The 22,430-nt window shown below is 44.7% G+C and overlaps 1 protein-coding gene and 1 long non-coding RNA gene across 3 annotated transcripts in view; both read left to right on the top strand.

The window, feature by feature from the left end:
- The first annotated feature begins 1,833 nt into the window (after positions 1-1,833).
- On the top strand, positions 1,834-5,355 carry LOC306790198. The gene is made up of 3 exons (XR_013772690.1): positions 1,834-1,970; positions 5,049-5,094; positions 5,256-5,355. It is a non-coding gene; the product is annotated as an uncharacterized lncRNA (long non-coding RNA).
- Positions 5,356-6,610: 1,255 nt separating this feature from the next.
- Positions 6,611-22,430, top strand: part of dicer1 (dicer 1, ribonuclease type III) — a 33,940-nt gene continuing 18,120 nt past the window's right edge. For both annotated transcript variants that reach the window (XM_079286451.1, XM_079286452.1), the window contains exons 1-19: positions 6,611-6,736; positions 6,869-7,031; positions 7,212-7,342; positions 9,209-9,343; positions 9,434-9,594; positions 9,714-9,882; positions 10,824-11,296; positions 11,470-11,602; positions 12,173-12,415; positions 12,572-12,726; positions 14,904-15,036; positions 15,186-15,261; positions 15,375-15,514; positions 16,283-16,462; positions 16,562-16,775; positions 16,891-17,044; positions 17,127-17,309; positions 18,584-18,689; positions 21,675-21,850. In XM_079286451.1, coding sequence (XP_079142577.1) covers positions 6,623-6,736; positions 6,869-7,031; positions 7,212-7,342; positions 9,209-9,343; positions 9,434-9,594; positions 9,714-9,882; positions 10,824-11,296; positions 11,470-11,602; positions 12,173-12,415; positions 12,572-12,726; positions 14,904-15,036; positions 15,186-15,261; positions 15,375-15,514; positions 16,283-16,462; positions 16,562-16,775; positions 16,891-17,044; positions 17,127-17,309; positions 18,584-18,689; positions 21,675-21,850 — 3,239 coding nt within the window. In that variant the 5' untranslated portion in view covers positions 6,611-6,622. The remainder of the gene's footprint in view (positions 6,737-6,868; positions 7,032-7,211; positions 7,343-9,208; positions 9,344-9,433; positions 9,595-9,713; positions 9,883-10,823; positions 11,297-11,469; positions 11,603-12,172; positions 12,416-12,571; positions 12,727-14,903; positions 15,037-15,185; positions 15,262-15,374; positions 15,515-16,282; positions 16,463-16,561; positions 16,776-16,890; positions 17,045-17,126; positions 17,310-18,583; positions 18,690-21,674; positions 21,851-22,430) is intronic.

Below are 22,430 nucleotides of genomic sequence, written 5' to 3'. Positions count from 1 at the left end.
AACTCATTTTCACTCCGGGCCACATCAGCATCATGGTCGCCCACAAAGGGCCGGTTGTAAATGTCACTACTCGAAACATATTGTTAAATAAATCTCTGCATTCACAGTTTAAAGTAGTCTTCAATGTACTCACAATACATTTCCATGTTAAATGTACAGTAACCAGCCAAAGAGCTGCTTCTAACTGTTTAAGTATCTCATAATTTTGACTTTCTATCTCATCATTTTGACTTTCAATCTCATCATTTTGACTTTCAATCTCATCATTTTGACTTTCAATCTCATCATTTTGACTTTCTATCTCATCATTTTGACTTTCAATCTCATCATTTTGACTTTCAATCTCATCATTTTGACTTTCAATCTCATCATTTTGACTTTTTTTTGCTGGCGGATTCGCGGGCCACATAAAATGACGTAGCGGGCCGGATTCGGCCCGCGGGCCGGGAGTTTGAGACCCCTGATCTAACGTGTAGTGTTTCATTCACTCACCGTCACTCAGCGTTTGGAGAATACTTTTCTAGCTCTGTCGTTCCACCATGTTCTCCTCTTCTTCTCTTAAGCTTCTTAGAGTCCTCCTCTCTTTGAGGGAAGAGGGAATTCTCAGAAAATGTGAAAATTCTAAGATTTTTTTATGTTTTTCAGCGAATTGCAGAGTTCTGGCCCCAAGTGGGCAAATACAAAGCAAAAGGGTGAATGCAGCTTTAATGCTTCACAGCAATGTTAACAGATGGCAGTCAGTGATGAAAGTATGAAAGAACTGAAATGAGCTGTCAAAACTATCAAGGGTCAATATTTGGTTTAGCTTTCACATTTGTGATTTTCTCATACTTTTTTCATATGTCTTTTTAATGGTACATTTTGAACCACACACATTTTTGTTCTTACTTGCTTTAGAAAATATAAAGGTGGATCCTATGGCTTCAAACTATAATTTCCTGATGTATATATTCTCCTGCATGAAACTGTTTATATCAGTTTCATGAATGCCATTAGATTCAGTACAGTGAATCCGAAATGCCAATTTTGTTTTGTTGAATCCAGTTCCAGGTAGTGTTGAATGGCTCTGAGACTTGAGTTCACCTCTCTCATAACTGCAGGTAATGTTGTGTTCGTGCTGTTCGACTGTTCTACTGATCGAGGACCTGAGCAGCTATGCCTGTGTGTAGTAATGCTGCCACCTAGAGGACATCAAGTCACACAGCGAACAACCTCAGCAGGGCTCAACATATTTAGGTGGTTTGCAGATATGGCAGTGAAGTGTTCCGCCTGCTGCACTTTGATTGGACATCATGAGCCTGTTGGATTGGGAAACATATGAATTCATCTGCAAATTCATAGGTACGATATGTGAACTGTAAGATATGAATACGTATGATTTTGCCTTTACATAAACACATGTTTACCATGCACATCACCTATATGACTTGACATTTATGTTTTCACCTTAACAGACTATCAACATAATGGAACCTAAAACACATAACAAATCTGATTTGTAAAATTATTTTTATATACATATATATGCCTTTTTATATGTTCACATTTGCAACCATTGAAATGCTTGATTGTGCTCGTTTGTGTTTTCTAAAAATAAAAAAAACCCGGAATTTTCCAAATCAGAATTTTTAATGTGGTATTATGGTTCCCTTATGTTGATAGAGTATGTTAAGGTGAAAACATAAATGTAAAAGTGGAACTGTAGAGACCTCCAGACGTTTAGCACACTACGAAGGGCAGCGATTCTCCTTCGCTTTAACGTTAGTAGAATAGCGTGGCAGATTGCCGCTGGCAGTGACGGAGTTTACGTTAATGTTTTGGCGTAGCAGAGGCCCGGCTGAAAGGAAGGGGTTCACCGTGGAACGAGTAGCCACCAAATCGGAACAGCAATAGTGACTGGCAGTGAGGATATCCAACCAACGAGTTCAAGTCTTGTCAGGCAAGACTATCAATTGAAAAACAAACAGCAGGTGAGATTGTGTACGGAACGATATGACGCTACTCTCTCTAGCATGTGCTGGCCCTGCTAGCTGTTAGCTTGCTAGCTCGCTGACATGGTGATGGTGCATGGTGGCTGTAGTCACTGGCCAGACGTTGTGTTTCGTTACACGCTGTACATTTTGGGTGAAGCCCTATTTAAGTGTGGCTCTGTAAGTCACGCAGTCAGTAAGTAAGCACGCCGTCGGCCATCAGAATAGCCAGGTCAATAACTGTTCCCGACAGGCGCAATCCGTCGGATTTACTATTCGCTAGCCATGCTAGGTTAAGCTACCTTGGTGGACGCTGCAAGAGGTTTTCCATTGCAGTTATGCGAGTATTTGGTCGCTAACGCCATGTAAGAAGCTCATGGGCTGTATGAGCCATTATTTGGTTACTTCATTTGTACTAAATCTTTCTTTACAACATGGCCTCAGCTAGCGTTAAGATAACGGAACGCAAATAAGCTAATTCGCCAGATGTTAGCGCTAGTGTAAGCTAGCCGTCTCCCTGGTCATACTTTGCCACCAATAATGAGGCCATGGCTCTTGAGAGGGGTTGTTGCTCTGTAGCGTAAATGTGATATTAAGTAGGCATCTGCTAATATTTAATTAGATTGCTTTAACATTGTAGTCATTTGTATTAACGTTAGCTCAATGCTAATAACGTAAAATGCTTGGCAGAAATTGATCTGCTTAACGTTAGTCGCTAACGTAGCCAGTGTTACTCTCGGCATGGTCTCTGCTAGTAACTACAACATTAACTTAATGGCCAAGTGTCCAGCTGAAGACTTGTATTGGCATATGTGGGTTGATGCTTGCATGTGGAGAAAGGAGGCTGCCGTGAGTTAATGGCAGCCGCTGGATCTGAAGCAGTGGTCATGAACCGTTCAGGCGCGGCTCTGCATGCATGCTGTAGGTATAGCGTTAGCTGCCTTTCCTCCCTTGTGCTAAACGGTTGGGCAATGGCAGATGTGTTGGCTCGTCAGTAGGAGCTCACAGGTGTTTAAGATTGAGACACGTTAGGATCGAGGTTACTTGAGCCCCTTTCAAACACTTCTTGGTAAATGTTCTTGCTATTTGATATTTCGCTGTCATGTTTAGAAAGTCTCTTCCCATTTTATTCCTTCGTCTGTCTGCATTGGACAAGAGGTATGTCACTCAAGTTCTATTGTGATCTACCTCTTCTCACTGGCACATACTGACTCTTTTTGACGTATGCCACCGATGATTATGTTCTGCCACTGTGTGTGAGTGATTTTTTTTTTTTTTTGATTTTTTCCCACTAGGGGTAACAGTACAACCATACGCCACTGACAGATACCACCTTTCACCATCATCTACAGGTGGTCTGACAAACCATTTCATCTTTACACCTTACAGTTACATTTATTGTCTTACACTTAAGTATTTTTGTCTGGATGTGTGCACACTTGGTCCCAGAGCAGGTTAGATCCCACCAAAGTATAGCATTCATAAATAATCTTCCAGTGTTATATGATGGCATAAGTAACTTGTTTTTATATTGCACAAAGCTACAGCAGTGGCATGTCAGTAGGGATCAGAGGTGGGTGGGGGTCGGTTATTTTAAGAATCAAGATTCTTATCTTCTAAACCTTTTTTTTCTCCATACATAAACGAGACATTGCATTTGAATATACAAATGGATATTGAATTGTGACAGAATAAGAAGCAGCACTCCCGTGGCTGTCTGCCTCTTGGCACTAAATGCAGCGCGTGATTGGAGTCACACAATGTGTCTTTCATGAATTTAAAATGAAATGCAACGCTGGGTCACCGTGTCCTGACAGCAAACGCTGCGTCATGTCATGCAAACAAACGAGACCAGTCTGATCTGGTGTACAATTTAATTTCGAAAAGCCTACCAATTGTATTTCTGTAACATTTTAATTTTTTGTGTAACTTCCTCTTGCTATTCTTTAAGTCACTGAGAAATACTTAAACCCTTTTAGTAGATTGAGTTTATTTGAGCAAGTTTAGCATGAATAAATTATACATTTTGCCTTCCTGTGTTTTCATTCTTGCAATCAGTTGATACAACTTTATCAAATATAAAAAGTCCACGATATTATACACATTTACTCTGCTCTCATTGCATTATTTATTTTACCGGAGGAGATCCTGCTGTTAGCCCCCCGATGTAATGAATAGAAATGGGATCACAGCCCCGTAGGACTTGTGACTACAGCTTCTATGTGCCTCTCTGTCAGTAGAGCAGTAGCAGCATAGCAATACGAACAGTAACAGGACCGCTCTGAGGCTGTTTAATCTTCTTCAAGGTATAGGGAAACACTGGAACGTTTTCATGTTTGTTTGTTTTTTACAAAATGAAAATCCAGCACCTCCAAAATAACCAGCAGTCCTACTGATTCACATGTGTTAACTGTTCTTCTGAGAAGAGTCCTTGCAACAATTTCAAACTTAACCGATCATCAAACACCAAAGTACAAAGTTAAACACTTGAACGGAACCGTGTGCTAGTGAAATGTTCAGATTGTGTTTGTAACACTGCAGTAGAGGTTTAACAAACTGAAAGTAAGCGTTTTAATGCAGCAGCACCAAAGAGGCAGTGGCCTTGGTCCTGGAGATGGACTCCATCACATCGCAGGCCACATTAAGGTCCAGTTCTGTTAAACCAGGCTGAGCTTGAGCCTCCTATTCTGAATTCATTACCTGCGTGTTGACAACTTGCACATTTGAGATCTTGCCAGTGTTTGAACCAGTAGTGTGGTTCTGTTCTGGTTCGACACGTTTCTTTGTGAGAGAACTCACTTCGTCCATGGCGCAGAGCAACAACTCATCAGGTTAGATTTAAGTGTTAGAAGGAAGCCAGGTTGCGTTCTGTTTTGAATCACTAGCCAATGAGATGTAAAGACTTGTGTTTGCTGCACCAAGCTGCGTAGCAGTACTCGCAGTAGAGTGGATCATGGACTGGCTTGTCTCGGTCTAGTGATGGGTCCTTCGTCCCTCTGCTCCATGTACCTTCGTCAGCATGTGGCACCCAGCGGTACCGTACCATCCTCATTTTGCTCTCTGCTTTTGTCTTTGCAGAGCTGAGGACCCAGTCACAATCCTGACACTTCCCATTTGTGCAGAGGTGAGAAGTGACTGTGTGTACTATCACAGTATCAGCACATGAGTAACAGATAGTCTCTGTGGAAGCCAGGCTAGCCCGAGTGCTTCCTCTACAGCTAACATTGATGGTATTGTGTTTGAAAGGGATTGGTATGTCAATGTTTCCTGTTCTTGGTTTCTCAGGTCAGTTTGCAGCTCAATGTGGGGGAGCATCAGGAGTTGATTGAGAGATATTGTATCATGAAGCCCAGATTAAGTGTTGTCTGCTTATCCAGAAAGTCTCAGTTATTACCTGTAAGTATATTTCCTCATACATTAATTCTACTAGCATTATTACCAGATACTCTTCCATCTCAGCACATTTAATCTCCAGCTGTTCTGGACCTCTAAACAGGCTGTTGTCATGTGCCAGACAAGCTGCCCTTATCTCTAAACAAGCTCTTCTGACGCTCTAAATAAAGCAGATTCCAGATCAGGCTTTGTGGTATGGACAGACGCTTCCTTTGATCATAAAGCCGAGTGTTACTGTACGATTCTCTGGTTTGTCAGCTAAGTCTATGAACTACACTGCGAATAAGTGTCTGCTGACTCGTATGAATGGGTCCAGTGCGGGGTTTTATTTATTTATTTAGCCCAATTCAAACAATACAATTGAGATAAATGAATATCAGAGCAGGAAGAGGCAGGAAGCCAACTGGGCTTATTTGAAGCCTCCACCGATATAATATTAACATTTTACAAAATTACAAACAACATAAAATACACATAAGACATTACATGACAGCAAAACAATGAACAAAATAACTAGAACTCTAAACAAGCTGTTGTCCAGGACTAAAGATGCTCTAACAAACTCGTCTCACTTTCTAAAGCTCCACACAAGCTGTCGTCATTACTCAAAGAAGCTCCAAACCAGCTGCCCTCACATTCTGAACCAGCTCTGTTACTTCCAAACCAGCTGTTCTCCAGCTCTAATCACACTGTTATTACAGCCTGTTATCAGCGCTAATCACACTGTTATTACAGCCTATTATCAGCTCCAATCACACTGTTATTACAGCCTATTATCAGCTCCAATCACACTGTTATTACAGCCTGTTATCAGCTCTAATCACACTGTTATTACAGCCTGTTATCAGCTCTAATCACACTGTTATTACAGCCTGTTATCAGCTCTAATCACACTGTTATTACAGCCTGTTATCAGCTCTCATCACACTGTTATTACAGCCTATTACAGCGCGTTACAACGAGCAGCAGCTGCTACTCACTGGAGACTACTGGACATCACTGGCTCACCATCATCACCTCTGAGTTACAGCATCATAGTGATGAAGAGTAGAGCTGCATCACCATCATCACTGGCCCCATCACTGGCCCCTCTGCCAGTGGGCGAGACCAGCTGATCTCTAGTACGCTAACACGGTCTCCTCATCTCCCCTGCCAGTGAACTTCTGACCTGAAGAGGATGATGAAGTGAAATAAAGTGGACGACTGGAGGAGCCCAGCCCCCCCCCCCCCCCCCCCCCTCACCTCCACCTCTTTGAAGCATGGCAGGCCTGCAGCTTGTCACCCCTGCCACTTCACCCATGGGGCCTTTCTTTGGTCTGCCATGGCAGCAGGAGGCCATCCACGACAACATCTATACACCTAGGAAATACCAGGTGAGGAGGCGTGTTGCATTGTAAATGCATCCAGGCTGAGCTGTATCAAGAGCTCTTCACTGCTGGTCTTCTGTATTGTATTGCCTCTCCTCCATCAGCTGACTGTCTGTGGACCTGTACCTTCCTCCACAGGTAGAGCTTCTGGAAGCAGCTATTGAGCACAATACTATCGTCTGCTTGAATACTGGCTCAGGGAAGACCTTTATTGCAGTACTTCTAACAAAGGAGCTCTCCCACCAAATCCGGGGACATTACCAAGACAATGCAAAGAGGACTGTCTTCCTGGTGAACACAGGTACAGGACACAGTGTTGTTGATGTGCCACAGAAAGATTTCCTGTCACTTCTGTGGACTATGAAATACATTTAGAAAACAGCATTGTTGATACTCCGATTTCATTCAAATGCAAGTAGTCGTTTACATTGACTTGGATCTTTGCAAGTAGCTTACTGTTTCTCTGGTCTGCGTTGAACAGCTCTGTCTGTAGTGCAGCAAGCAGCTGCAGTCAGGACTCACTCTGACCTCCAAGTGGGAGAGTACACCGATGTGGAGGAGACCTCATCATGGACTGACCAACGGTGGAGTCAAGAGATCTTGGAGAATCAGGTGCTGATCTGTTTTAATGCGTTAACACTGGCTGCATGCTTCCTGTCTGTACTTCCTGTCTTACTGACCGCCTTGCACATAAACAAGGCCTACAGTTTGGCTCGCACATGCACTGTGGATTAATTACACCGTTTAACCGTCGTAATGTGAAATGAAGCCACAAGATCAGCATTGATGCTTTCTGGTCACTGATCGCTGATGGTGAAACATTGTGATCAACACTCCTGTGTTTAGATCGGCAGGAGCAGAGCTAGCAACGTTAGCAGCACCGTAGCTAACAGCTCACGGTTAGCATTATGATGTGTTCCTGCTCTAATCGGTAGAAATGAGCATTGGGTGATGATATTGATGATAGATCCTAATGCAGGGGTCTCAAACTCATTTTCACTCCGGGCCACATCAGCATCACGGTCGCCCTCAAAGGGCCGGTTGTAAATGTAAGACTGTGTAAATGTAACTACTCGTAACATATTGTTAAATAACTTTCTGCATTTGATTATTGTTTATTCAAGTGTAAAAATATTGTACATGCAGTTATATAAATGTAAAAATATATTTAAGCACATTTCTGTTGTTATAACTTAAATCCTTTTAATTTAGGGTTCAGAAACCCACATTACTCTATCAAAGATCAAACTATTAAAGAAAATATCAAAGACAAATATCAAACAAGTTATTACAATAACTTTGTTCAAAGCTTAAAATCCTTTCAAGGGTGCGTTTGCACAATCCCACATGAAGTATTTCATGTTTTTTTAAAGCCACGTTTGAAGTAGTCTTCAATGTACACAATACATTTCACAATACATTTCCATTTGAAATGTACAGTAACCAGCCAAAGAGCTGCTTCTATGTTTAAGTATCTCATCATTATGACTTTCTATCTCATAATTTCGACTATGGGGATATTTTTATGATCAAGTCTAACTTAAAAAATAATAATAATAACTTTTTTTTTTAAACTTTTTTGTTTTTGTTTGTGCTTGCGGATTCGCGGGCCACATAAAATGACGTGGCGGGCCGCATTCGGCCCGCAGGTCGGGAGTTTGAGACCCCTGTCCTAATGGTATCACCATGTGTTCAAAGGGCATCTTGTAGAATGTGGTTTTGATGAACTTGAATGAATCCAGGTGTTTGAAGATGTTTCACATGAATATAAGAAAAATATTAGAGATGCGTTATGAGCTGTTTAACCTCTAGCTCTAAGCACCTTATATTTCATCATTAAAACTATTGCTGACAATCTTTTCTTTACTAATTGTTTGATTTGGTGTTTTTATGCAAATAAGCACTACAGATGAGCGTAACAATGAAAAGGTTAACGTTTAGAATTTGTTACCATTTCAACACTGTGGTTGAAAGGATCTTTTGGGACTGTGGTGAAAAATAGTCTGAAGCTTTACGTACCAGCTGCTTTAGCGAAACAACAACGAACACAATGTGTCCTGGCCGATGTGGAATAAAAACATGATCTTTTTCTGCCGATCCGATCTGTGACTCAAAACCGAGGCAGGAGCCTCGTGGTCCGTTCCCCCCATGAGTGCACCATGATCGAGCAGCCGCACAGAGTGAGCTTTATCTAACCGTCCTGCTGAACTGCTAAAATACCTCCCAGTCTCATATCATGTGGTAAGAGCCGTAGGATTAATGTCACATGATCAACATCTTTGATGCGTGATAGAAAAATACAAAGTGAGTGTTGGGATGGTCGTTCACTAATACCAGTGCGCAACAGCAGGAGTGTCCATCCTCATCACATCTGTTTCTGGTAGACTACAACTACCAAGGAGACAAGATGTGCTACTGATGCACATCGCTCAAACAAGCAGCTCTGAATCATGGTCCTCTCAACCTTCTCCTACACAGGTGCTGGTCATGACTTGCCACATATTCCTGCACGTTCTGAGGAATAAAATCTTACCTTTGTCTAAACTCAACCTGGTGGTGTTTGATGACTGTCACCTGGCCATCACAGACCACCCTTACTGTGAGATAATGAAGGTGAGACGCTGGTCGCAAAGTCAAATCCACCTTTTGTTTTTCTTTGCCAAGAGCTTTGTGAATGAGCTGCTCTGCTCTCCCTCCGTGCAGCTGTTTGAGGGCTGCTCGTGCAGTCCCCGTGTCCTGGGTCTCACGGCCTCCATCCTGAATGGGAGGTGTGACCCGTCAGACCTGGAGCACAAGATCCAGAATCTGGAGAGGATCCTGAAGAGCAATGCTGAAACTGCCACTGACCTTGTGGTCCTGGACAGGTAGAACTAGGAGTTCTGTTCGCTACAAAGTGATTTTCATCTGAGCAATGAGAATCAATGACAGCAAAGACCAGCATGCCAGTGGCAGTGACTCCAAGGTGTCCTTGTATTTATTGCAGATACGCCTCTCAGCCCAGAGAAGTGGTGCTGGACTGTGGCCCCTACGTGGATAAGAGCGGCCTCTCTTCCTGTCTGCAGGCAGAGCTGAATGAAGCGCTGCACTTCCTGAGTGACTGCAACATATGTGTTACCAGAGAGGACCGCGATCCCACGTTCATCTCCAAACAGGTCTGAGCTACAGACATGCATTCAGCTTCTTCTATTTCTGTTCTGCACACAAACTCAACAAGTGTTTTATTCATGTGACGTCACCAAAGACGTCGTGATTGAATAAAAGGCTTTCCATGATAGTCAGGATGTCCCTGACTGTGGCCACAGGTTCACTGCTCATGACTGTAACACCTTGAATATGTACTCATAAGCGCTGTCTTTCAGAGGTTGGCTGTAATCCTCTTCAGAATAATCCGGACTATGACCATGTCAAATTAGTTATTAAGTTATTTTACTGTCTCACTCCAAACCGAATTGAAAAGTTGGTAATTCTCTGGCAGCAGTGGTGGAAGTGCAGAGAAAGAAGGCGTGTTCAACCAGATGGTGATGTAGGTGAAGAAAGGAGCGGTGCATGCCGTCTTAACCCTGTGAAAGGGATTTCTTGTAGTGTCACTGGGACATTTACAGCTTAAAAGTATTTACTGTTGCACTATGTAAGGAATGAAATGCAGAGTCACAGTCGGAAACTTCGCTCAAATGATTATCAAAGAAAGAGAAATGCTTTCCCCTCGTCCTGAGTCGGTACCAGAATACTTCCTCCTTCTGTGGTACACGAGCAGTACCCTAACCAGGGCCTTAGTGAGGAATAAGATGTCCCTGGAACTTCATTGAGAGCCTGGTCCCTGCAGTCGAAATACAATGAGTTCCTCAAACTGTTACTTGTCCCTGGGGGAGAGTTCCTGCTGTTGAAAAGAGGCTGTAATCCCTGGGCCTCTGGTAGCCACTGCCCCTGCAATACTGACATTTTGGTGACAAGGACGATGGCCCAGGTGCTAAATTTAGACCTAGTTTCCTCCAGTCAATATGTAGTAACAGTTTATGAGTTCATAAGGAGTTTAAGGCCGTAAGTGGGAGAAAAAACCCCAAATCCAACTGTTGTTCACACTGTCTCTGTCCAGATCCTGGGGGACTGCCTGGCCGTGCTGCAGGTTCTGGGTCCCTGGTGTGCAGATAAGGCCGCGGGCATCATGGTGCGGGAGCTCCAGAAGTACATCAAACATGAGCAGGAGGAGCTCAGCCGCAAATTTCTGCTCTTCACAGACACCATCCTGCGCAAGGTGCACGCCCTCTGCGAGGAGCACTTCTCGCCCGCCTCGCTGGACCTCAAGTTCGTCACCCCCAAGGTCCTCCGGCTGCTCGAGATCCTGCACGAGTACAAGCCCTTCGAGCGGCAGCAGTTTGAAAGCGTGGAGTGGTACAACAACCGCAACCAGGACAACTACGTGTCGTGGAGCGACTCTGAGGATGAGGACGAGGACGAGGAGGTGGAGGCCAAAGAGAGGCCTGAGACAAACTTCCCCTCGCCGTTCACCAACATCCTGTGTGGCATCATCTTTGTGGAGAGGCGGTACACTGCTGTCGTCCTCAATCGGTAGGGCTCCGTCCTTTCATATGTGGCTGTTGCTGACCTTCTAATGTGAAGTAAAGGTCTTGTTTTAACCACAACCTTGACCCTGTTGAATACACTGTTGTATTTCCTGGCCACTGCAGCTGAGAGAAGTAGTAAAATGTCAGTGACTCACTCAGTCTGCGTTTCCTCCTCAGTCTGATCAAAGAGGCGGGGAAGCAGGACCCGGAGCTGGCTTACATCAGCAGCAACTTCATCACCGGCCACAGCATCGGCAAGAACCAGCCGCGCAACAAGCAGATGGAGGTGGAGTTCAGGAAGCAAGAGGAGGTAAACAGGCACCACTCACCAGAATAACATGATGAATAGTCTCAAAGCCAATACAATAGGCTATATATTAGACCATGTTTGGCTGAATACTTAACTAACCAAACATATTGAAATGTGCCAAAGTTAGATTTCTATCAAGAAGGCTTTTTTAATATTCGCCACACCCAACCCGTTATGAGAGCCAATCCACACCGACCCGACCCGACCCTGCAAACTGCCAACGTCACGCATTGTAGCAGCACAAGTGTCAGGATTGAGAGGTCCAGAGCTGTGGGAAGATCCCGCCTACATTCTAGTTAAAATGACCTCCTTTATTGTTGAATAAAGAACAATTAAGAATTGTGGAATGACCTGTTCCATTCAGACCCTGTTTCTGGTACTGACAAGATCCCATAACAAACTATTGAACTTTGTAAGTGAAATAATGTGGGAAGCTTGTGAATGTCAAACTAAATGTTGAGTTGTTATATTATCTCGCACGATAAAATAGTTCAGAAAGCATTTCTCACTGAGTATCAAAGCAGTATTTGTGCCCCCCCCCCCCCCCCCCCCCCCCCCTTTCATTCTCAGGTTCTCCGCAAATTCCGGGCTCATGAAACCAACTTGCTGATCGCCACCAGCATCGTGGAGGAAGGCGTGGATATCCCAAAGTGTAACCTGGTGGTGCGGTTCGACCTGCCCACAGAGTACAGGTCCTACGTCCAGTCTAAAGGCCGAGCCCGAGCACCGGTCTCCAACTACATCATGCTGGCGGACAGTGAGAGGACCAGAACCTTCGAAGACGATCTCACCACCTACAAAGCCATAGAGAAGGTCCCCGGCATCTTTGTCTCTTGTGCTTCAGTCAGCGGTTGATCATTTCAATCATGTCAGGAGGAATGTAGAAACTGTTAGTTTGTAATCTAGCAGTTCTGTTGGTAGATCTACTGTATAATATTGTGATGACCATCTCATTTGACCGGTGAGCAGATCTTGAGGAACAAGTGCTCCAAGTCGGTGGAGGTGAGTGAGTTTGAAGTGGAGCAGGTGCTGGACGACGACAACATCCTCCCACCCTACGTGCTCCACTCTGAGGACGGAGGTCCGCGGGTCACCATCAACACAGCCATCGGACACATCAACAGGTAGAAGAATGTTCCTGTAGAGTAGGGCTGGGCCATGTCCGTCCGTCCGTCCGTCCCAGATTGGTCTTGTTCAAACGTTGGAATTCAAGTGCTCTCTGAAATACATTTTGCAGACAGTAGTATTTTCAAGAATTAATTTTATTTCTTCAATATATATTCATTTAGTTGTATTTATTTACAGACTTTTTTTGACAGACTGACTGACTGAATAAATGTGAAATTACATTCACCAGAAGGTCACTTTTATTTAGCAGTCTGTAATTACCGTAATGCCGAGTATATACAAGTACCGCAAAACAACGTAGGGCAGTGGTTCTCAACTGGTCTGGCTGCGGGACCCACCTTCACCCCTTCATGACAAGCCAAGACCCAAATCAAGGAACATGTTCAACTTCTCAAATGTCTTTAATGTAAAGATGGAGCGGTTTGAACCTGAGCTGAAATGTCCTCTGCAGTCGTAGTGTAGGATCTCTCTAGTGCAGAGAACTTGTTCCTGTAACTCCCCGTCCCACATGTTTCACGTAAACTAGTGAAACTGCTTTGTTTGTGATGTCTGCAGATTCGTCTATTTGTAATGTAAAATGACCACTTGCCTAAATTCGAGCTGTTGTTTGATGTCATCCGTCTTCAATTCAATACTCATAGTGTCATTTGACAGAGGTATAGTTTTCAGTTCATCCGCTGCGGATTTATCCAACAAATGCCGCTTCAGTTTTGACGGCTTCATACTTTCTTATACCAGAACCTCACTGCACAAAACTCACTGAGGTTTGTGCAGCCAAAATGAATTTCACTGAATTGTCCTGCAGCTTTAAATTCAGTTCATTCAGGTGTGAAGTGATGTCAATCAAAAACCACAATATTATATTTTAGTCATCTAAAGAGAGAAATCAGTGAGCATGGACTTTATCTGTGGTTATTGTTTCAGCTCTATTCTCTCTGGTAACATCATTGGACAGTGAACGTGTTATGATTCTGATCATATTGGGCTCTTAGGTTTATTTTCTGTGTCTTGATTCAGATGTGAGTGGGTACATTTGCTTCATATAGGACATATTTGATGCCGCCCGTGGGATGAATTCACCTATACAAATCTGTCCAGTTTTGGACAAAGACTCTGGTCTCTCTAGTCATTTTTCTCTTCTGGAGATCGTCCTGCGATTTGACTTTCACACCTAACATTATCATTTGTCCTGCTTTTCTTTCTGTTTCCTTGTCTCTCCCCCGTGTGTCACCGTGTGTGTACATCTCACTCGAGTCAGGAAACATGGCAGAATACCCATATTTGATTGTCTGAGCTGCATCACGTGATGTGATTTACAACGCATTGGTCGGTGTGTTTCCTGCACCACTGAACAAGTGCCGTAACGGCTGAATAAGCTGCGCCGGTTAAAATACGCGGTCCGCCAGTTAGTGACCCCTGTTCTATACATGAGATTGCAGGTGTCTATTAGCATTACAAGGCATTAATGCCAAATACTGTTAAGGAGTGTGAATAACTCTGCTGCATAAAAAATCCCCTTCAAAATAAAAGTACACTATTTTAATTTTAATTTTTTTTCAGGCAAAGGCCTGCGACCCACCAGTTGAGAATCACTGACATAGGGGTTAGTTAGACAGACCCCTTCCATCACTGTTGTATACATATATATGCATGCTACCCGCCGGTGGCTTTAAAATGAGACGGCTTGTGCTCGATGTATGTGATACAGTCATTTGCTACATCTTTGTAGAACAAGCCAACATCTCGATACATCAGCCACTCCATACTGCAAAGTCTTTAAATCCTCAATTCATTAAGGACAAAACATGTTCACTCAGGAATCAGCTTTATCCAATTATAAGAAATGTTATATATGAATAAAATGGTCATTCTAGGCAGCAAATACAGTACACCATGAAATGATTATGCAAGTAAATAGAAAACATAGTCATTAAAACTGTTGAATGTACAGATGTTACAGTAATTAGAATGTAGAGACATCTTAAAGGTCACATGGGCTACTACACTCTAACTCATTTCATTACATTGCAATAACCCCACCAACGTTTTCATTGTCAACATTTTCTTTCTTCAGTTCCATGGCGCTCCCTCAGGTCAAAAGAGTTCCTTCAGTCATGTATGTTAGTTTTCCACGGCCGCACCTTCTGAATGTCTTCGTTGCTCTGGTGCTCAGGTACTGTGCCCGGCTGCCCAGTGACCCATTCACCCACTTGGCACCCAAGTGTAAGACTGCTGAGAGGCAGGACGAACGCTTCCAGTCCACACTCTACCTACCCATCAACTCCCCTCTGAGAGTCCCTGTGAAGGTGAGGGAGAGCATCTACGTTTTAAGACGTTCAGTAATGGTCATGTCCTAAAGCAGGCGAGCCCTGACTGTTCAACACTTGAGTGTCAGAGTACACTAATACAGTGTATGATCCAGACACTTATTAATAACGTGCCACTGTCTTTACAGGGTCCGACAATGATCTGTGCCAGACTGGCAGAGAAAGCAGTTGCACTACTATGTTGCGAGAAACTACACAAAATAGGTAAAACATGAATTGAAATGTTGCAGATGTATGAGTAGTGATTCCCTGTCAGCCACCATAGAACGTTCTCCTGCATCTGTCTGACCTTGTTGCTCTTGTTCTCTTCCTCCCAGGTGAGCTGGATGATCACCTGATGCCGGTGGGTAAGGAGACGGTGAAGTATGAGGAGGAGCTGGACCTCCACGATGAGGAGGAGACCAGCGTACCAGGCCGGCCCGGCTCCACCAAGAGGAGGCAGTGCTACCCTAAAGCCGTAAGAAAGTCTCGTCCGTTACAACTCGACTTCCCTGACTCCCAGTGGATGATGAGAATGAGAATCGCAAAGCCAATGTACATACAATGTTTAATGACAAACACACACTCGACAACAATACCAACAGCAATACTGTAGAATATATCATAGAAAGAGTTGCCTGTGATTACACCAAAACACCGGATGCAGCACTATGCCCTCCATCCAGAATGGAGAGATGTCTGGCCGAGTGCTTCCCGAGTCATGGAGACGAGCCATCCCATAGCAGCCGTCGCCGGTCGGAGCAGAAGAAGGGCCGAGCAGAAGCCTCCCAGGGTGCATTGCTCACAGGCTTGCTGCCGAGCAACGCCAGAGACCAGTTTCGCAATCCACAGAGACATGAGTTTTAGGGGGAGACTTTGAGGAAGGTCTACTCACATAGGAGGACGAGGAGACACTGAGTGAGGTAGCACCAGGAGTACAAATACTCAGCACTATGGACTCTTCTCTATACAATTGAGTTAGAAGAAACGTGTGTGACAGTGCTGCTGTAATGACACAAGTCCGTGCTGCATACAGACGGAGAAGTCCCAGCGGTCCTCCGGTTAGACCCCCCTCGCTGCAGGTTGAGTCCCTAGCGTTGGTGCACCTGTAATGATGAGGGCACATGCAAAGCAAACCTTTTCGGGCGCATACTTGTTTTACTCATGCAGAACAAATGATGTAAATGTCAATGAATAATAAGCAATTTGGAATGCTCCTCTAGAAGAATGTTGTTGTCCTCTTCAGATCCCAGAGTGTCTACGGGACAGTTACGCTGTACCAGAGCAGACGTACTACCTATATGTGATCGGGATGGTCCTCACCACCCCTCTCCCTGATGAACTCAACTTCCGCAGGAGGAAGCTCTACCCACCGGAGGACACCACCAGGTGCTTCGGCATCCTGACTGCCAAACCCATACCTCGAGTATGTTTTCACCTCCTTTATTCACTTATCCAAGGAAAGAAATGTCTTCGGTGTCGTCCTCTCATCATCGGTTATGGGTGGTGCTTTCCTTCTGTCCAGATCCCCCATTTTCCGGTGTACACCCGCTCGGGCGAGGTGACCATCTCCATCGAGCTGCAGAAGTCTGGCTTTGCGCTCACCACCGTGCAGCTCGACCTCATCACCCGCCTGCACCAGTACATCTTCTCCCACATCCTCCGCCTGGAGAAGCCGGCGCTGGAGTTCAAGCCCACACTGGCCGACTCGGCTTACTGCGTTCTACCTCTGAATGTCGGTGAGTAGAATTGCTCTCGGTCGAGCCCGGTGAATGGTTTGGTCCTGGCGTGTGCAGATGCTCATCGGTGCTCTCTCTCTCTCTCTCTCTCTGGGCACTTCTTTGACTCCTTCAGTTGGGGACTCCCACACTCTAGATATGGACTTTATGTTCATGGAGGACATTGAGAAGTCTGAGGCCCGCACCGGCATTCCTACCACTCAGTATACCAAGCAGAACCCCTTCACCTTCAAGCTGGAGGACTACCAGGATGCTGTTATCATTCCAAGGTACCATGGTGACTTGTATACATGCTCCTGATGTCACTGGTTTGAGCTACCTAATGACTGTCTCCCTCTCCCTCCCTCCCAGGTATCGTAACTTTGACCAGCCTCACCGCTTCTACGTTGCCGATGTGTACACAGACCTGACGCCGCTCAGTAAGTTTCCTTCGCCAGAGTACGAGACGTTTGCAGAGTACTACAAAACCAAGTACAACCTGGACCTCTCCAACCTGAACCAGCCACTTCTGGACGTAGACCACACCTCCTCCAGGTCAGCAGCACCGGGATCCTGACACTTAGCTATCGCTGTAAACCGCTGTTCAGTGGGATGTTTTTATATAAGTACACTTCAACAGGTCCCCTCGGCCCTGTGCGGCTTGTGGGTGTGACGTTTTTTGCCATTGAAATCGACATAACCTATGCGTTTATGATTATATTGTTCACTGGAGCACAAGCAAAGTTCATCAGATCTGAAATGTAGTCTAGAAAATGTAGGGTGAAAATTCATTTTGTTTCCTTTCACAATATACATCGCAGAAAAAATCATTGCAATTCAATTTTTTTCCAATATCTTGCCCTATGTTACACAATGTGTTCAATGGAACTCCACCAACTGTACACATCAGCCTGTGCTTTACAGGGTTTTCAAGTAGTATGAAGCCTTAAGTGTGCTCAGAGGGAACTGTGTGACATCTCATGAATGTCCTCAAGTGATGTCACTCGAGTCAGCGTTGGTGATATAACCAGAGCCCTGTAGCCTGCTGCTCATCTCTGCTACAGGCTAGTAGAGGCTCCAGGATACGAGCATAACCACACCCGAATCCCCCACCAAGGAATGAATAACTCGATCCCTCTGGATCTGCACTGTTCTAGGAGGTTTTCACAGTACCGTACTTTTCGGACTATAAGCCGCTACTTTTTACCCCACGCTTTGAGGCTTCGGTTTATAGTCCGGTGCGATTTATATACGGATTTTTCTGTAGCTTTTCTCCGCCACAACAACAACCGCAACTTCCGGTTCCGGTCTAACACAACATTTACCAGCTCCCGACACAGAACAGTTGCTACCAGCTGTTACTGACAGGGTCGCTACAATATGGATGAAGTACCTTTGACCTACCTCTCACTAGAACTGTTAACAAAAAAGGTTGAACGGCAAGATGCTTTTAACAGTACATGTCCGACTCGCTAGCTTCTAAGCTAATTTTAACATTACGGCCAATGGGGAAATGCTAACCGCGATTAGCATTAGCGAATATATAATATATCTTTGTACATCTTTTCATGCAGTCATACTTGCATTACAGACTAAGGTCTCTCACGGCTACCAAACGAAAAGCAATGAGGCAATAACTGTTGTTGCTCATAGCTCTGAATAGCTGTTGTGCTAGCAGCAACTGGCCAAGCCAGTTAGCCGTAAATGCTATTCAGAGCTATGAGCAACGTAGACACGCTGCATGAGAAGAGCAACTTTTTCACAATTGTGGCAAATCTTCCAGATATGATCTTAGTTCATGTATAATTGTGTTTTCTTTGTGCTCTCAGACTGAACCTGTTGACCCCTCGGCACCTGAACCAGAAGGGCAAAGCCCTGCCCCTCAGCAGTGCAGAGAAGAGGAAGGCCAAGTGGGAGAGTCTGCAGAACAAACAGGTAACGGTGCCTCTGTGGTGGTCACAGGGATTGCAGCACTGTGTGGAGAACACAGCCCCTTCATTCATGTCAGTGAGTCCAAGAACGCACTGCGGGTAATTGGAGAGAAGGGGTAAAACTGATTTTTAGAGTTCTGTGGGTGTAATAAAGCGCTGTGCAGCGTTTTGATGTCTGATAAACCTTGATATTCGTGGATCTGTTAGTTACACCTTCCTGGTCTACACTTTCACCTGAATCAACACAAATCCCTCCATATAGCGCTCGCTCACACCCTGTTCACTGATCAGTGGCATTTCAATTTGTCAGTTTGTTGTTTTCATCAGCCTGCCTGTCATCATGCTTTTTTGATTTTCATGTCATCTTTGATGTGTTCAGTTACCATGGTTACATGTGTTGTTCACGTGTATGTGGTGAGATGATGAAGCCAGGACCTTCTGGACAGACTTGGGCATAAACTAGAGATAATTCAGGTTTATTTTAAAGGTTACTTTTGATCTAGTTTTCGAGCCGTTTTCATCATTTTTAACAGTAGAAGCTATGAAATATGGTTTGATCATGTAATGTATGACTGCACAGATACACATCTGGTTTAGTCATCACCTGAAGAGAAGCAGATGAAGTTCCTGTATGAACTTAGATCTGGTGTGTCTGGAGCCCCTTGACTAAAGCCACTAACATCTTGGCTTGTGTCTTCAGTGGGAAAGGTTACAATCTGCATTCATCAGGGACAAATGACTCTGCAGGAGCCACGGGTATTAAAGAGATAAACAAACCTCGGTGGTGTTGGGAACTAATGGAGCGTGTTTGGGTTATCAGCATTTAAGAAACTGAATTCTTGACATCAATAGAATTATTAATGTATGTAACAATTATTAATGATTATTAATAACAACGGGGCACCACCCTGCGAACAGGGACCAATAACCAAACGATAAAACTAAGTCTCATAATTAGTAGTCACTCATAATGTCAATAGTCTGCGTATGACTATACATTCAGTGACAGTGAAGGTTTTAAGTTCGAGCACAGGCTACTACATACAGTCTTATCAAATACATATGCACAAGTAATCACAGACGACTGCTCTTTAAAGTATAACAGAGTTTATTAAATCAAAATAGTAAATGATCAAATCAATTAATATTGCAACCAACAAATGTTATCATACAATTTTATATGCCTAAACTAAAGAATGAATAAAATGGATGAGGGTGTATGTCTGTCTGTGTGTGTGTGTGTGTGTGTGTCTGTGGGTGAAAAGGAAGGAGAGTCTTACAGCTATTGCTAAAGACTACAAAGATGGCGGCGTCGAGTGACGCGGGCAAAAGGGTAGGGGCCTTAAGATACTACAGCTAAAAACTACAAAGATGGCGGAGTCGAGTGACGCGGGCCAAAATGGCAGTGAGACTGCTGTACGTAATCACGTGTGCCTGGGCAGCACGTGATGTGAGGCGATCGTTTGAACGGGGTTTCCCCAGGGGCAGAGACAAGAAAGAGAGCAAAGGTGGGGGTCATGAATCAAACTTCTGCGTGCGGTCCGTGTTGTAGTGAGAATGGGGATCGCTGGCCGTATCGTACACAACGTGCTGTTGTCGGTAGAACTGCCAGCAGTTATGTACGATAGCCGAGATTCCACACTTCACTCACAGAGCTGATTTAATGAGGAGAGAATACCACACGAAGTGTAATAAAACAAATGAAAATAAATCAAATAAATCCCAAGCAAACAGTCATAGTTAATACACAAATACAGCGGAGCTTCTCTGCTCTGTAAGGAGTTGCGCAATATCTCAATATCACGCGACTAACTTAAACACACAAAAACACGGGAATATCAACATATAAATGAATGACCTGAATTAAACTTAAGTTAATTTAAGCTAAGCTATGCCCAGATACCAAGAATCTTACTTGTCGTTGCAACGTTGAAGTGTTCGTGGGGAAGTGGTCTGTTTCATCGTCAGGAAGGGGCTTTGGGGGAGCTTGCGGGTCAGCGCGGCGTTTGAGCCGGCTTCGGGCCGTCGTGGCGTGGGCTCGCTGTGGAGCGAAACGCAGACGTGATCTATCCTCGCTGCAGGGAGGGTGATCTAACTTCGGCTGACGGCGTGGTCCGTGCGTCTTACCGGGAATCGTCGGTGAAGGAGGGAGGCTTGGTCGTCTTTCCTTCGCCGGAATGTGTGCACCAAAAGAAAAAGAAGCGCAAAAAGCGGAGAACGGATCGCTGAAGCGGATTCGTTATCGCGGGCTGAGTGGGCCTTTACTCAGAGGGGAACACGGCTGTTTCGTCCAGCGAAATGGCTTGTGACCTGACAGGGTTTGATGAGGGTTTGAGGGCCTCGGCTCCCTCGTGGCCTTCGGTTGCCAGCGTCGTGCTGGAGGTAGGAGGCTGGTGTGTCTTCATATGTCCAAGGACGGGTCCCAGGGCGAAGAGCGGTTGCGTGCCTCCTTCTATCCCGGAGGGATTGGTGGAAAAAGCATTGAGGTGTGTACTGCAGGCGGTTTTGTAGAACAGTGGTTGAACCACAGGGGTCCTGGGGTCTCTTGGCTCTCGGCCAATGAGATTGCAGCGGTGCATTCAGGTGACCATGGTTTTTTTGGCGGGGGGGAAATTTACACCCTAGTGTGACATTCCTTTGCTCTCATCAAACTACAAATCAGGATGAAACCTTTGCTTGACAAAGTGAAGGCCTGATTCTCTTTGTTCACAGCACATGTTGAAGCCATATGGTCAGACCCCAACAGTGGTTTGTTTAGTTTAAAATGTGACACACAAGAAAAAGTCAAGTCAGGCATACTCGTCTATTGGCAATGGAGGAGGAGTCTGTCAGCTACGTTCAGTGGGTTTTCCCCACTTCAAAAAACACATTTACGCTTGGTGGAAAAAGGGTATGTGTGACCTCCTACAGAAATGAGTTTCAGCCACGTCACCTTCCACACAGTCTGTCCTGCCACAGTCCCGGTCTAAACTACTGTTGTGCTTGTCAGATCCTGGTTCCAGAGCTGTGTGCCATCCACCCCATCCCCGCCTCCCTGTGGAGGAAAGCAGTGTGTCTGCCCAGCATCCTCTACCGCCTCCACTGCCTTCTGACCGCCGAGGAGCTCCGAGCCCAGACAGCCAGCGAAGCCGGAGTGGGAGCCCGGACCCTGCCCCCTGACTTCAGGTCCCCGTCACATACATTAACACATGACTTCCTAATGATACGTTCACTTATTCCACTTGCTGAATCAGGACTTTGCGTAATGAATGGAACAATGGCCGTACACTATATTACTCTACTGTAACACTGCAGTTATTTATGCATAATCTCCCACAGTGTTAGGATGCAACACATGAAGTACGCTGGTCGTACTGAAAGACACCTGCTTACTCTGTTAGAATGAATTAAGAGATGTCACAGCTGAGCTGGTGTGTATTGGTAAATGCTAGGGGTGTAACAGTATTTGTATTGAACCGTTTGGGTCCCCCTGAGACCCAAACAGCTGTTAATATCTACTACTCGCACAAGCGGAACAGAAGTTCTGGAGCGCGAGTTTTACCTGGAACATGTTTTTGCAGCGCACCAGTTGCTGTCAACTTTTTGCTGAGTCGTAGCATACTAGTTGGTTTACCTCGGTTTGCCGGGGTAAGGAAGCTCAATGGTACACAAATTGTGTGAAATGGTATGCCCAAAGTTTAGCTGAAGTCTGTTATATATGTGGATACACTTCTAATATTCAATTTTACCAGAATGTGCTGATTAG

The sequence above is a fragment of the Melanostigma gelatinosum genome (genome assembly GCF_949748355.1).
Source record: "Melanostigma gelatinosum genome assembly, chromosome: 16".
Taxonomy (NCBI): domain Eukaryota; kingdom Metazoa; phylum Chordata; class Actinopteri; order Perciformes; family Zoarcidae; genus Melanostigma; species Melanostigma gelatinosum.
The sequence above is the reverse complement of the archived record's forward strand: the minus strand, read 5'-3'. Positions and strand labels throughout refer to the sequence as shown.